The 13,573-nt window shown below is 40.6% G+C and overlaps 1 protein-coding gene across 1 annotated transcript in view; it reads left to right on the top strand.

Moving 5' to 3' along the window:
* The window catches only part of ATM (ATM serine/threonine kinase), a 126,961-nt gene that overhangs the window by 109,200 nt on the left and 4,188 nt on the right, over window positions 1-13,573 (top strand). The window contains exons 56-61 of the mRNA XM_084649077.1: window positions 572-688; window positions 2,811-2,960; window positions 3,586-3,751; window positions 6,259-6,345; window positions 6,435-6,549; window positions 12,760-12,823. Of these exons, the coding sequence (XP_084505203.1) occupies window positions 572-688; window positions 2,811-2,960; window positions 3,586-3,751; window positions 6,259-6,345; window positions 6,435-6,549; window positions 12,760-12,823 (699 nt within the window). The remainder of the gene's footprint in view (window positions 1-571; window positions 689-2,810; window positions 2,961-3,585; window positions 3,752-6,258; window positions 6,346-6,434; window positions 6,550-12,759; window positions 12,824-13,573) is intronic.

Genomic DNA, 13,573 nt, shown 5'->3' on the forward strand with positions numbered 1-13,573 from the left:
ATTAATGATCTCTAACTCCATTTATACATTCCCAAGGGGCTTTAAAAATAGTGACTGCATTAGTTCAACCAGCTTAATTTCTAGCCCATCTGATTGCACAGTGATATAGCACTACTCTTGGGAAATGTGGGTTTTACAGATCTCTGGCAGTGGTAACTAGGACTGTGTTGCAGTTGTAGTACTCTGAGACCCCTGGAAAAGCTGCACTCTGCAGTCCTTATGGCTAACTATGGGATAGGGTGTAACGTTGAATAAAATGAGATCTTTAAAAGCATGCTAACGTAAGTAAGTTACATAGGTTTTGGAAACCCTAAAAATCAAAAAGAAAATGTTTGACATGGGAAGAAGGAATAAAAACTGGTAGATGAACTTTATTTTCAAGCTTCTGAAGTGTACTACAAAACCAAGTATTAATTACATTTGCATAGCTTGACTTGGGTGGATAGGAGAACATTTAATTTTTATGTTTTATGGATGCTGTTGGTCTTCTAAGAGCACCTTTATTGCAATAAAGAGGAAGTTGGATGTTAGAAGTATTGTCCTTTAATTGCTTTTTGTATTTCTTCTAAAGGGCCGGGATGACCTGAGACAGGATGCTGTCATGCAGCAGGTTTTCCAGATGTGTAATACACTGCTCCAGCAAAACACTGAAACCAGAAAAAGAAAACTCACCATCCGAAGATATAAGGTAGCCTCCAGCAGCTGCTGCAGCAGAGTTGTGATAAATGGCACTTGTGTAGTGTGACAATTTTACTCTCTTCTTTTATTTCTATAACCCAAAAGCTAGCTAAAAGTACTGTATGTTGTCAAGAAATTAACTATGTCCTCGGGTGGGGAAGAGTTCAGATAAAACAAAGGCTACCATTTAATTTTCCACAAACGATAAAAGTCCACAGAAAAATTATTTGGTGCCCTGATGTCTATTTAAATACTCTTGGAAGCTTTCTTTGTACAGACTTGGAACAGTAAAATGAGAAAGCCATGTACTGCCACTCAGTTGTAAGCTGCTGACCATTAGGCTTCAGCACACAAGATCATTTAAGATTTCTCTTTAATTTCAGTCTTGTAGGATCCCTTACAAGTTCAACTGAGTCCAGAAGCCCAATCCTAAATCTGCAAATGCAGGATCTGAAAGTCAGAACTGTATTTGATGAGACAAAGAATGAATTTAATATTTCTGGATATAGAAAATTAGTTTGGACATAAGTTTTTCCCCTTTTTCTTCCCTTTAATGTGTATGGTATGTACAAACCTATTATAAAAAGAGTTAAAATGAGCTGATAATTTTTTTAAATGAAAGTTGAATGAGCTTTGTCTTTGACAAATTGGAGCTGTGTGTTTCAGTCTGTGAAGTGATTTATCCTAATTATTTATGTATCCTATAATACTTTCAAGAACTCATAGGTGGATTTCACTCTGTCTTGCTTAAATAGTCTTCAAACAAACTTGGTATATTTTGTAAACATGCAAAATGAAGGAGGACAGGGAGGAAGGAAAAGGTGTTAATAAGGTTTTTAAATGTATAAATGGAAAATATCATCATGAAAACACAAACCCCCTCTTTACTATGAGATTTCGAGTCTTTCATAATCCATCAGCAATAAACAACAAGGACAAGAAGACAGAAGATGTACAAAAAACAAAGGAGTAGGAAGGAATCAAAACTAAAAGAGATACCCACCACTCAATAGCCAGAGGATTGTTTAGTCTCCTTACCAATTCAGTCTGCTAAGGCTACCAACAAGGAGGGGGCAGTTAGAGCCAATTGTGATATGGACATCTATTGCCAGGTACTAGTGAACAGACTATATTTGTGAGATTTGATAATGGTTTAAAAACTGGTTGATAGGTCAGAAGGTACCACTGTGGTCATCTAGTATCTCCAATTTCACATATGCTCATTGCAATTGTTACATGATATCTTAATCCGAGCAATTGCTTGTAATAATCTTATGAAGTTTGTGTTGAACTATTAGTAATCATTGCATCATTTTACTACCTGACCAAACGTGGAAACTCAGCAGGGTAATTATGTTGTATTGAAGTATTAGTAATAGCTGTGAATGGTTCCCTAGCAGTTTCTTTTGCTAAAATGAGGTCTTCCAGTTGTGCTTAGAAAAAGCTGTATAAAAACAAGTGTGATGCTGTATGGCACAAGCTTGTGTTTGAAACAAAGCCACATGGCAAAAGACGATAAAAGGTAGCTGCATCTTCTCCATTTTGTCTTCAGTCCTGCTTCTGACCTCTTTTTATGTATGTGACTGTTTTACCATTTAACATCTCTCTTGTTCTTTCTTTTTTCTTTATTATAAATCTTTAGTTTTAGACACTAAAGGACTGGCTGTCAGCGTGGTATTTTGTGTAAGATCCAAACCTATGCTGACCTGGTGATGTGGCTGACCCTTTGGGGTCAGAAGAACATTTTGTCTATATGAGCAGAGGTTTTTTAAAATAACTTCTCACTGTACTGGACCTAGGTGAGCACTAGGTGCTGATTGGGAAACAGAGAATTGGGATGCAGTAAAGGAGGCTATGTGATTTATTTTTTGCTTCTTGATAACCAATGTGGGGAATCAGAAGCATAGTTTGTGACTGGTTGAGGAGTTTAACTTCAGTGTTACCCACCAGTCTTGGGAGTATCTGCTCTCCCTTTTGCAGCCTGTCCTGACCTTGGCATTTCCAGTGAGGGCTGCCCCAAGTACGCTGGGTCATAACAAGGTATGTTGAACTCAATTGTACAGTCTACTCCAATACACATGCCTTTTTAAGAGATACATGTTATGTTTGTGGTGTTGGTATTCTTTTCCCAGGTGGTCCCCCTTTCTCAGAGAAGTGGTGTCCTGGAGTGGTGCTCAGGGACAGCTCCCATCGGTGAATTTCTTGTGAATCCTGAAGAGGGCGCTCACAGGAGATACAGGCCAAAAGACTACAGCAGTATTCACTGCCAAAAGACTATGATGGTGAGTCACAATAGCAAAAAATCTTGCTCATTTAGTGTTGTGCAGAGATTCTTTAGAGTTTTGACCTTTTAAAAAAAATAAAGTATTGTGTTAATGAATAAATTTCTGTTTATAAGCACAATATTAAAAACTGAGAATATAGGCAATGAAATAGAACTACTTAACTAGGTCTCCAGGTTTATATGACAATAACCTGAGGTTAATTACTAAAAGTCTAAATTATAAAGTAAAAACTTGGCATAAGAAGAAACAAACTATAGTTGGATCTCCAATAGTATCATGTGATGATCCCTTCCATTATCAAAGCTCAGTTGAAGTTCAAAATGGACCCTTTGTGGAAGCCGAACAGGGCATGCCATATTTTGCAGAATTAATTTACACTTGTCAGTGTTTCTCATGATAATGAGAGAACACAGTAGTTTATGAAAACTAGAAAATAATATAATTATTAACATGAATACAAAGAAGTTTTATCACAGCTACAAGATTGTGTATCTGTGTTAGAGAGAGAGCATTTGATATGGGAGTAGAACATTGTGTATTTCTTTCCAAAGATTGGAGTAGGCTCCATCCAAACTAGTTAATGAGTGAAAACATGTCTAATTTATTTGTGGTTTGTTTAAAGGATGCACAAAAACAGCATTCTGAAGAGAAATACAACATCTTTATGGACGTTTGCCAGAATTTTCAACCTGTGTTTCGCTATTTCTGCATGGAAAAATTCTTGGACCCAGCTGTTTGGTTTGAGAAACGATTGGCATATACTCGCAGTGTAGCTACATCATCTATTGGTATGTAAAGCAACTGCTATCATTCTTTTCAAGAGAATATATTTTCAAACCTAATGTTGGTATAAACTAGCATAACTATAAACAAGGAGATTAGAACATTTTACGGTAACAGCAATTAAGCTAAGACATATTGGGTGGGAAATAAAGAATAACAAAAACAGGTGTTTTGTTTTTTTTAAATGATGCCTTCCAGCACCCAGTTTATTGAAACACTGATTCCATTCGTCTCACTAGAAAGACCGTATCAAACATTGCTGTTTTGCTTTTTATAAGGTTTTTTTAAGTCCTACAAGATTTAAAATATATTTTCAGTCAAACACTCAATTACCTAACGGCTGCTGCAGTTAACAGGGAAATGCAAAAAGTGGGTTTTAATAAGGTTCCATAAAATTGATATTTTTTCCTTAACTCCTGGATAATTGAGTTCTGGGGCTAAAATAAATATTTAGGTTCTGGAAGACATCCAATAGTGTTAAAGTAGGCTCTATCTTCGGTCTAAACAACATGGCAAGAATCCCTATTTAATATAAGATGAACATACTGAGCATGTTTCAGAGTAGCAGCCAGTAGTTAGTCTGTATCTGCAAAAAGAAAAGGAGTACTTGTGGCACCTTAGAGACTAAAAAATTTATTTGAGCATGAGCTTTCGTGAGCTACAGCTCACTTCATCGGATGCATGCAGTGGAAAATACAGTGGGGAGATTTTATATACATAGAGAACATGAAACGATGGGTGTTACCATACACACTGTAACGAGAATGATCAGGTAAGGCGAGCTATTACTAGCAGGAGAGAAAAAAAACCCTTTTGTAGTGATAATCAAGGTGGGCCATTTCTAACAGTTGACAAGAACATGTGAGGAACAGTGTGGGGGGAAATAAACATAGAGAAATAGTTTTACTTTGTGTAATGACACATCCACTCCCAGTCTTTATTCAAGCCTAATTTAATGGTGTCCAGATTGCAAATTAATTCCAATTCAGCAGTCTCTCTTTGGAGTCTGTTTTTGAAGTTTTTTTGTTGAAGAATTGCCACTTTTAGGTCTGTAATCGAGTGACCAAAGAGATAGAAGTGTTCTCCAACTGGTTTTTGAATGTTATAATTCTTGACGTCTGATTTGTGTCCATTTATTCTTTTACGTAGAGACTGTCCAGTTTGGCCAATGTGCATGGCAGAGGGGCATTGCTGGCACATGATGGCATATATCACATTGGTAGATGCGCAGGTGAACGAGCCTCTGATAGCGTGGCTGATGTGATTAGGCCCTATGATGGTGTCCCCTGAATAGATATGTGGACACAGTTGGCAAGGGGCTTTGTTGCAAGGATAGGTTCCTTGGTTAGCGTTTTTGTTGTGTGGTGTGTGGTTGCTGGTGAGTATTTGCTTCAGATTGGGGGGCTGTGTGTAAGCAAGGACTGGCCTGTCTCCCAAGATCTGTGAGAGTGGTGGGTCGTCCTTCAGAATAGGTTGTAGATTCTTTATGATGAGCTGGAGAGGTTTTAGTTGGGGGCTGAAGGTGATGGCTAGCATGTATGCCTTCTCTTAGGGTAAATTCCTGTTCAGTAGACCTGCACACAGCCCAGTGACATGTTTAAGACCTCAACATGCAGCTTAAGTGGTGTACACAGCCCTATACAGAACCAGTCTTTCATACTTTTTCACACACGAAGATGATGTCCATACTTTGAATTCAATTTGTTATATAAAGTACAGTAGAATTTACTGATTGACATATGACCCGGAGACTTATTTGTGAATGACTGAATTTAACAAATTAGTGGGTTCGTTGTCAGCTAATAAGAAAAAGATAATGCATCACAAAATGCATGTTGTACATTTATTTTGACAATTGTAGTTGTTATTTATTATATGCCAGAATGAACTTATGAAATACTGTTTTGTAAAAATATGAAACTTTGCTAGTAGTCACTCACTACAGCATCTCCTATCAAATCGTTTTGCTGAAAAGTGAGGAAAGATTGCTTCTTTTGTACGTATTTATAAAATTTATAGATTAGCAAAATCCAGATGTGAGAGTTCTACTGCATATTAAATATTTTTGACTTGTTCTTTATTTTACCATGAATCTACTTTCTTACTTGGACCGGTTTTATGAAGTCATAGGGCTAAATTGTCTGCTGATGCAAATGGGAAGAATTCCTCTGAAATACAGCTGTGCACATTTACATCAGCAGACATTTTCACCTATTTTATCTAATTCCATCTCTTCGTTTGCAAACGTATTGTATGACATTTGGTATACTATACTGGAGCTACATGTATACATATAGAACTGTATGTATTATTTTTCTCTTTTTAACTTGTTTACATAAATCAAGCTTATTCTACGAATATGTTCTATTAGAATTTTCAACATTTTTACAAAGGTGAATGTGTGGGCGTAATCATGTACGCTAAGGAGCAATCACGTACACTAAAATTTAAAATAGCTTTACAAATCATGATTACATACAGATAGTTTCATTTTGAGATAATCTCTTTTCAGTTGGTTACATACTTGGGCTTGGAGATAGACATGTACAGAATATCCTGATAGATGAGCAAACTGCAGAATTGGTGCACATAGACCTAGGTAAGAGGAAAAGTAAAAAAAAAAAAAAAAGCTTTCAATTTTCTTTTCCTAAACATTTTTGTAACATTTCACTATATCTCTTACTTCAGGGGTTGCTTTTGAACAGGGCAAAATCCTTCCCACACCAGAAACTGTTCCCTTTAGGTTAACCAGAGACATTGTGGATGGGATGGGCATCACTGGCGTGGAGGGAGTCTTTAGAAGGTAAGTGATGCTTCTTAGGTGTAAGAGGGCAGCAGAAGGTTCCCTAAATTATGATTGTTTATAGTATGTAATATAGTGCAGAGAGTGTTGAGAGAACACTTAACTTCCTATGGAGAGTAACTAAATCTGAATTAGTACCATGTAACAATCAATTATGGAATCTTTAATATTGTCCTTCAGTTGCACAGCTTCTCTCCTCATTTATCACTAATGGGTTAAGGCTGCCCATTGATGGAGTTCAAAGGTGGTCAGTTGTTGCTGGAGACTCCCATCAGTGCAGGCCACTAGATTTTCTCCCTTTGGCAATGGAACAGTTGATGGTGCAGTTTCTCTTGACCATTTTGTTTTACGGTAGACCCCTTATTGTACTGGGGATTGAGTATTGGGGCACACTCTGCTAGGCCTTTCCCTTTTGTGGCACTAGTACCACTTTGTGGGTTCCTCCTGCTACCTGCCTGGTCCAATATCCAAATTCTGGAGTCCTCAGTGAGTAGTTTAAATAATAAACTTTATTAAAAAAAGAAAGTAAAGCCATAAGCACTGGAGCTCTGTTGGTCAGGCAGAATCACGGTAGGGCAAACACACACACACCCTTAGCCAGATTGCTTGCCAAAGAACTGATAATAATGTACAATATATATATGTATTATCAGTTGACCAATCAGTACAGGAAAACAGGTTACGAAATCAGAAACTGTTGCTTGGTAAGATAAAAAACTGGTGCTAGGCAGTAACAACCATAACAGGTCCTGGAGACCCTCCCTTCTCTGGCCAGGAGTCCCTTCTGCACATGTGCAGATCCGCAAAGTTCACCCTTAGGCTGCACTCTCTCTACGCACCCTATGCTGTTAGTGCGGCCTACAGTGAGTAGTTCATAAAAATAGAACACCTCAAAATCACTGTACGTACGTAACGTAAGTTGCGTTATGATGCTCTGCATTGCTTTCTTCTTGCCTTCAAACCACTGCAAAGGCATTTCCAGTGCTTCGAAGGCATCAGTATGAAGGCATGTCAACTTGCTCATATAAAACTGGTCGTTTGTAAGACTGGTGTTGAGAGTCTTCTGTATAACTTCAATTTTGATTTGTTTTCTTGTGATAGATCTAGCTGCGCACTAGCCAAGGAGAACATGGTTTTTGACCTAATAGACATAATGTTAGAAACCCCTCCCTCCACTGCATCTAGAAATGAGACCAGACATCCTTTACCAAGGTCCTATCCCCCATTCAGCCCATTTACACTTGACAGCTTGGCTGTTAGGACAGAACTATTAATCAGGCTTGCACTGTTCTCCAAAGTGACAGGGAATTTACTCTTCTTCAAGAAGCTTGAACACGAAAGATCTAACCTGAATCTGGATAAAGTTTATCTTATGGTATCAAGGGAAAACAAAAACCCCAAGAACCCTGATACCCAGCTATTCTGGATTTTCTTCAGGACAGTCTGCTCTCAGAAGGTAAACAGGCTCATGCTGATTAGTACTTGGATGGGTGACTCCTTAGGAACATTGGGTGTTCCTCAGCACCCAAAGTCACAGCAAGGCTCAGGTCGCAAGTTACACACCAATACCCATGCAATAGGTAACACGACCAATTAGTGACCAGACGAACAGGCTAGTTCAAACTGGACACTCCTCCAAAGGATTTATATCCCCTGTTCAAATGAAGAACAGCTTTTGAAGCCAATGCAGAGAATTGCCCACCCAGGGTCAAAACAGACATGGCTGTCTGGAGGGGAGAAGCACATACCTCGAAAACAAATTTCCAAAATCTCAGCATACACATCCTTGTAGTTCACTTTGACAGCTCTGTCAGTGGTGTGTCTGAACGAAAACCACAAACATGGCCACATAGGATCAGACCAGCAATTTGAGTCCAATAAACTGTCTATGACAATGACCAGTCAATATGTAGGCATCTAGGAGCAATGGGGGAAAAGTGTATGAGCCTCATCAAAGGAAGACTTGCAGTTAAGTGTCCATTCCCCTACAGAGGCATCCTTTAATAAGAAGATACTACTGGGCTGGTTCGGCTTTTGACATGTTGAAACTGTCTTCATTCCATACAACCTCAGAAAAATCCTCATGTCTTTTGGCTCAGAACAATCTCAGACCAAGACCTATCCACACAGTGCAGCCAAGAAGCTATGAGCACCATCATTACCAGGAGGCGTTGGAGACAGATTCGCCATGTGCTTCAGATGGAAACCGGTTCCATCACCAGAATAGCATTAAGATGGACACCTGAATGCAAGCGAAAATGAGGCTGCTCAAAAACAACATGGTGAAGAGCTGTGGAAGCTGAGCTGAAAAAACTTGGAACACAGCTGGGGAACCATTGAAAGCCTTGCCAGAAACACACGAGAGTGGAGGAGCTTCATAGAATCATAGAATATCAGGGTTGGAAGGGACCTCAGGAGGTCATCTAGTCCAACCCCCTGCTCAAAAGCAGGACCCATACCCAATTAAATCATCCCAGCTCTTTGTCAAGCCTGACCTTAAAAACGTCTAAGGAAGGAGATTCCACCACCTCCCTAGGCAACGCATTCCAGTGTTTCACCACCCTCCTAGTGAAAAAGTTTTTCCTAATATCCAACCTGAACCTCCCCCACTGCAACTTGAGACCATTACTCCTTGTCCTGTCCTCTTCCACCACTGAGAATAGTCTAGAACCATCCTCTCTGGAACTACCTCTCAGGTAGTTGAAAGCAGCTATCAAATCCCCCCTCATTCTTCTCTTCTGCAGACTAAACAATCCCAGTTCCCTCAGCCTCTCCTCATAACTCATGTGTTCCAGACCCCTAATCATTTTTGTTGCCCTTCGCTGGACTCTCTCCAATTTATCCACATCCTTCTTGTAGTGTGGGGCCCAAAACTGGACACAGTACTCCAGATGAGGCCTCACCAATGTCAAATAGAGGGGGACGATCACGTCCCTCGATCTGCTCGCTATGCCCCTACTTATACATCCCAAAATGCCATTGGCCTTCTTGGCAACAAGGGCACACTGCTGGCTCATATCCAGCTTCTCGTCCACTGTCACCCCTAGGTCCTTTTCCGCAGAACTGCTGCCTAGCCATTCGGTCCCTAGTCTGTAGCTGTGCATTGGGTTCTTCCGTCCTAAGTGCAGGACCCTGCACTTATCCTTATTGAACCTCATCAGATTTCTTTTGGCCCAATCCTCCAATTTGTCTAGGTCCCTCTGTATCCTATCCCTGCCCTCCAGTGTATCTACCACTCCTCCCAGTTTAGTAACATCCGCAAATTTGCTGAGAGTGCAATCCACACCATCCTCCAGATCATTTATGAAGATATTGAACAAAACCGGCCCCAGGACCGACCCCTGGGGCACTCCACTTGACACCGGCTGCCAACTAGACATGGAGCCATTGATCACTACCTGTTGAGCCCAACAATCTAGCCAACTTTCTACCCACCTTATGGTGCATTCATCCAGCCCATACTTCCTTAACTTGCTGACAAGAATACTGTGGGAGACAGTGTCAAAAGCTTTGCTAAAGTCAAGATACAAAACATCCACTGCTTTCCCTTCATCCACAGAACCAGTAATCTCATCATAGAAGGCGATTAGATTAGTCAGGCATGACCTTCCCTTGGTGAATCCATGCTGACTGTTCCTGATCACTTTCCTCTCATGTAAGTGCTTCAGGATTGATTCTTTGAGGACCTGCTCCATGATTTTTCCGGGGACTGAAGTGAGGCTGACTGGCCTATAGTTCCCAGGATCCTCCTCCTTCCCTTTTTTAAAGATTGGCACTACATCAGCCTTTTTCCAGTCATCCGGGACTTCCCCCGTTCGCCACGAGGTTTCAAAGATAATGGCCAATGGCTCTGCAATCACAGCCGCCAGTTCCTTTAGCACTCTCGGATGCAACTCATCTGGCCCCATGGACTTGTGCACATCCAGTTTTTCTAAATAGTCCCTAACCACCTCTTTCTCCACAGGGGGCTGGCCATCTATTCCCCATGTTGTGATGCCCAGCACAGCAGTCTGGGAGCTGACCTTGTTAGTGAAGACAGAGGCAAAAAAATCATTGAGTTCATTAGCTTTTTCCACATCCTCCATCACTAGGTTGCCTCCCTCATTCATTAAGGGGCCCACACTTTCCTTGGCTTTCTTCTTGTTGCCAACATACCTGAAGAAACCCTTCTTGTTACTTTTAACATCTCTCGCTAGCTGCAGCTCCAGGTGCGATTTGGCCCTCCTAATTTCATTCCTACATGCCCGAGCAATATTTTTATACTCTTCCCTGGTCATATATCCAACCTTCCACTTCTTGTAAGCTTCTTTTTTATGCTTAAGATCCACTAGGATTTCACCGTTAAGCCAAGCTGGTCGCCTGCCATATTTACTATTCTTTCGACACATCGGGATGGTTTGTCCCTGTAACCTCAACAGGGATTCCTTGAAATACAGCCAGCTCTCCTGGACTCCTTTCCCCTTCATGTTAGTCCCCCAGGGGATCCTACCCATCCGTTCCCTGAGGGAGTCGAAGTCTGCTTTCCTGAAGTCCAGGGTCCGTATCCTGCTGCTTACCTTTCTTCCCTATGTCAGGATCTTGAACTCAACCAACTCATGGTCACTGCCTCCCAGATTCCCATCCACTTTTGCTTCCCCTACTAATTCTTCCCGGTTTGTGAGCAGCAGGTCAAGAAAAGCTCCCCCCCAGTTGGCTCCTCTAGCACTTGCACCAGGAAATTGTCCCCTACGCTTTCCAAAAACTTCCTGGATTGTCTATGCACCGCTGTACTGCTCTCCCAGCAGATATCAGGAAAATTAAAGTCACCCATGAGAACCAGGGAATGCGATCTAGTAGCTTCTGCGAGCTGCCGGAAGAAAGCCTCATCCACCTCATCCCCCTGGTCCGGTGGTCTATAGCAGACTCCCACCACTACATCACTCCTGTTGCTCACACTTCTAAACTTAATCCAGAGACACTCATGTTTTTCTGCAGTATCATACCGGAGCTCTGAGCAGTCATACTGCTCCCTTACATACAGTGCTACTCCCCCACCTTTTCTGCCCTGCCTGTCCTTCCTGAACAGTTTATAACCATCCATGACAGTACTCCAGTCATGTGAGTTATCCCACCAAGTCTCTGTTATTCCAATCACGTCATAATTCCTTGACATCACCAGGACCTCCAGTTCTCCCTGCTTGTTTCCAAGGCTTTGTGCATTCGTATATAAGCACTTGAGATAATCTGCTGATCGCCCCTCATTCTCAGTATGAGGCAGGAGCCCTCCCCTCACAGACATTCCTGCCTGTGCTTCCTCCCGGTATCCCGCTTTCCCACTTACCTCAGGGCTTTGGTCTCCTTCCCCCAGTGAACCTAGTTTAAAGCCCTCCTCACTAGGTTAGCTAGCCTGCTTGCAAAGATGCTCTTCCCTCTCTTCGTAAGGTGGAGCCCGTCTCTTCATCACTGCCCTAAACACCAGAGGCGTAATGGGAACATGATGATGATGATTGCGACTGGGTTGGTTCCCAGATAACGTCTTAGTTTACATTGCTTTCTTTATATGGGGGAACAGCCATTCTTGCCTATTATTTTACTATAATAATTAAAAATCTGTTCTCTTTTCCTCCCTACTTCTGTGGTTCGCTGCTCGCTACTTCCCATTAGTGATGAATGAGGAGATGTGCAACAGAATGAGAAATTTCTTACCTGGTAATAGTCTTACTATTAGCAGTTTCTCTCCTCATTCAACCCTCCCTGGCAATTTGGTAAGTAACTGGACTACAAATTGATTTTTTTCTCTAATAGGACACTTAGACATATAATTGTGTTAAGGTAATTAATATATCAGGTTTTTGTCAAGTTGTCGCTAATAATCGGTTGCTGGAGTGTTACTATAGTTTAGGAAGAACTCGTCTGGTGGCCTGAGCTGAAGTTCATGGCTAGTCTTAAAGGCTCCAGCAACAACATTGGGCCCCCTACAAATTCACAGGTGTGGGACATTAGCCCATTAGTGAAGAATGGAGAGAGAGGATGCTAACAGAAAATTATCAGGTCAGAAATTCCTCAGTCATTTTCTAAAATGGAAGCTTCAGTGAGGATAATCTTGTGGTAAAATAATCTCTGAGAAGGGTATGAATACCAGTTGTTTAAACGATCGAAAAATACTCTTTGGTTTTACTAAAATGGGAGAAAATCCAAAAATGTGATTTTAAAAAAAAATTTTTTTTGTAGATGCTGTGAGAAGACTATGGCTGTTATGAGAAATTCCCAAGAAGCTTTGCTGACTATCGTGGAGGTAAATGTTTCTTCATGCTTCCTGATGGAAAACTGAAAGAAAACTTTTAATTCCCTGCCTTCATATATGCAGGCTGGAATGTTTTATGACTCTTACTATTAGCTACAAATGAATATTTGTAGCAAGTTTTTCACGTTGTAGTTCCATTGCATTTTCCAGAATTACGCATGCATGTAGCTTTTTCTAAACCATCACCAACTCACATTACTGTGATAACCATTTCAGGCATATAAATTGTTAAAACAAATTGCCTGTTATTCAGTATCCAGAAACTTCCAGTCAGAGAGAACTATAGCATTCCTACCAGGACCAATGCCATCGGAATTAAATCCCTTTTATACAGTACTTTCAGTAGACAAAATGTGGTGATTTCGTGAAGTGTAATAGAAAATATCAGTTTGGGTATTTTGCCCTGGCAACACGGTGTTACTTTTAAAGAACATAATAATCAAGGCACAACCGTAAAACAATGCTAACACGCAACCAAACACTCAACAAAATAAGAGAAACAATGGTGTTTTGCTACACAAGCTTCTTAATAATTTGAAAATTAAAAAGGAATTTAAAAAGGAGCATAAGATTGTGTACTGAAAACCAATAACAATATTTAATCATTAAAAATAATGACCTTTGAATTGTAGAGATGGGCCAGTGCAACAAAATTTGGATTGGATCAGAAGTTCTCCAATGTCTGGGGATGGTCAGATGTGCTGGGTTTTGATTCTGGACCATGTCTGCTTAATTGAGACA

This window comes from Lepidochelys olivacea (assembly GCF_965140295.1).
Source record: "Lepidochelys olivacea isolate rLepOli2 genome assembly, chromosome: 1".
In the NCBI taxonomy this organism is placed as follows: Eukaryota; Metazoa; Chordata; order Testudines; family Cheloniidae; genus Lepidochelys; species Lepidochelys olivacea.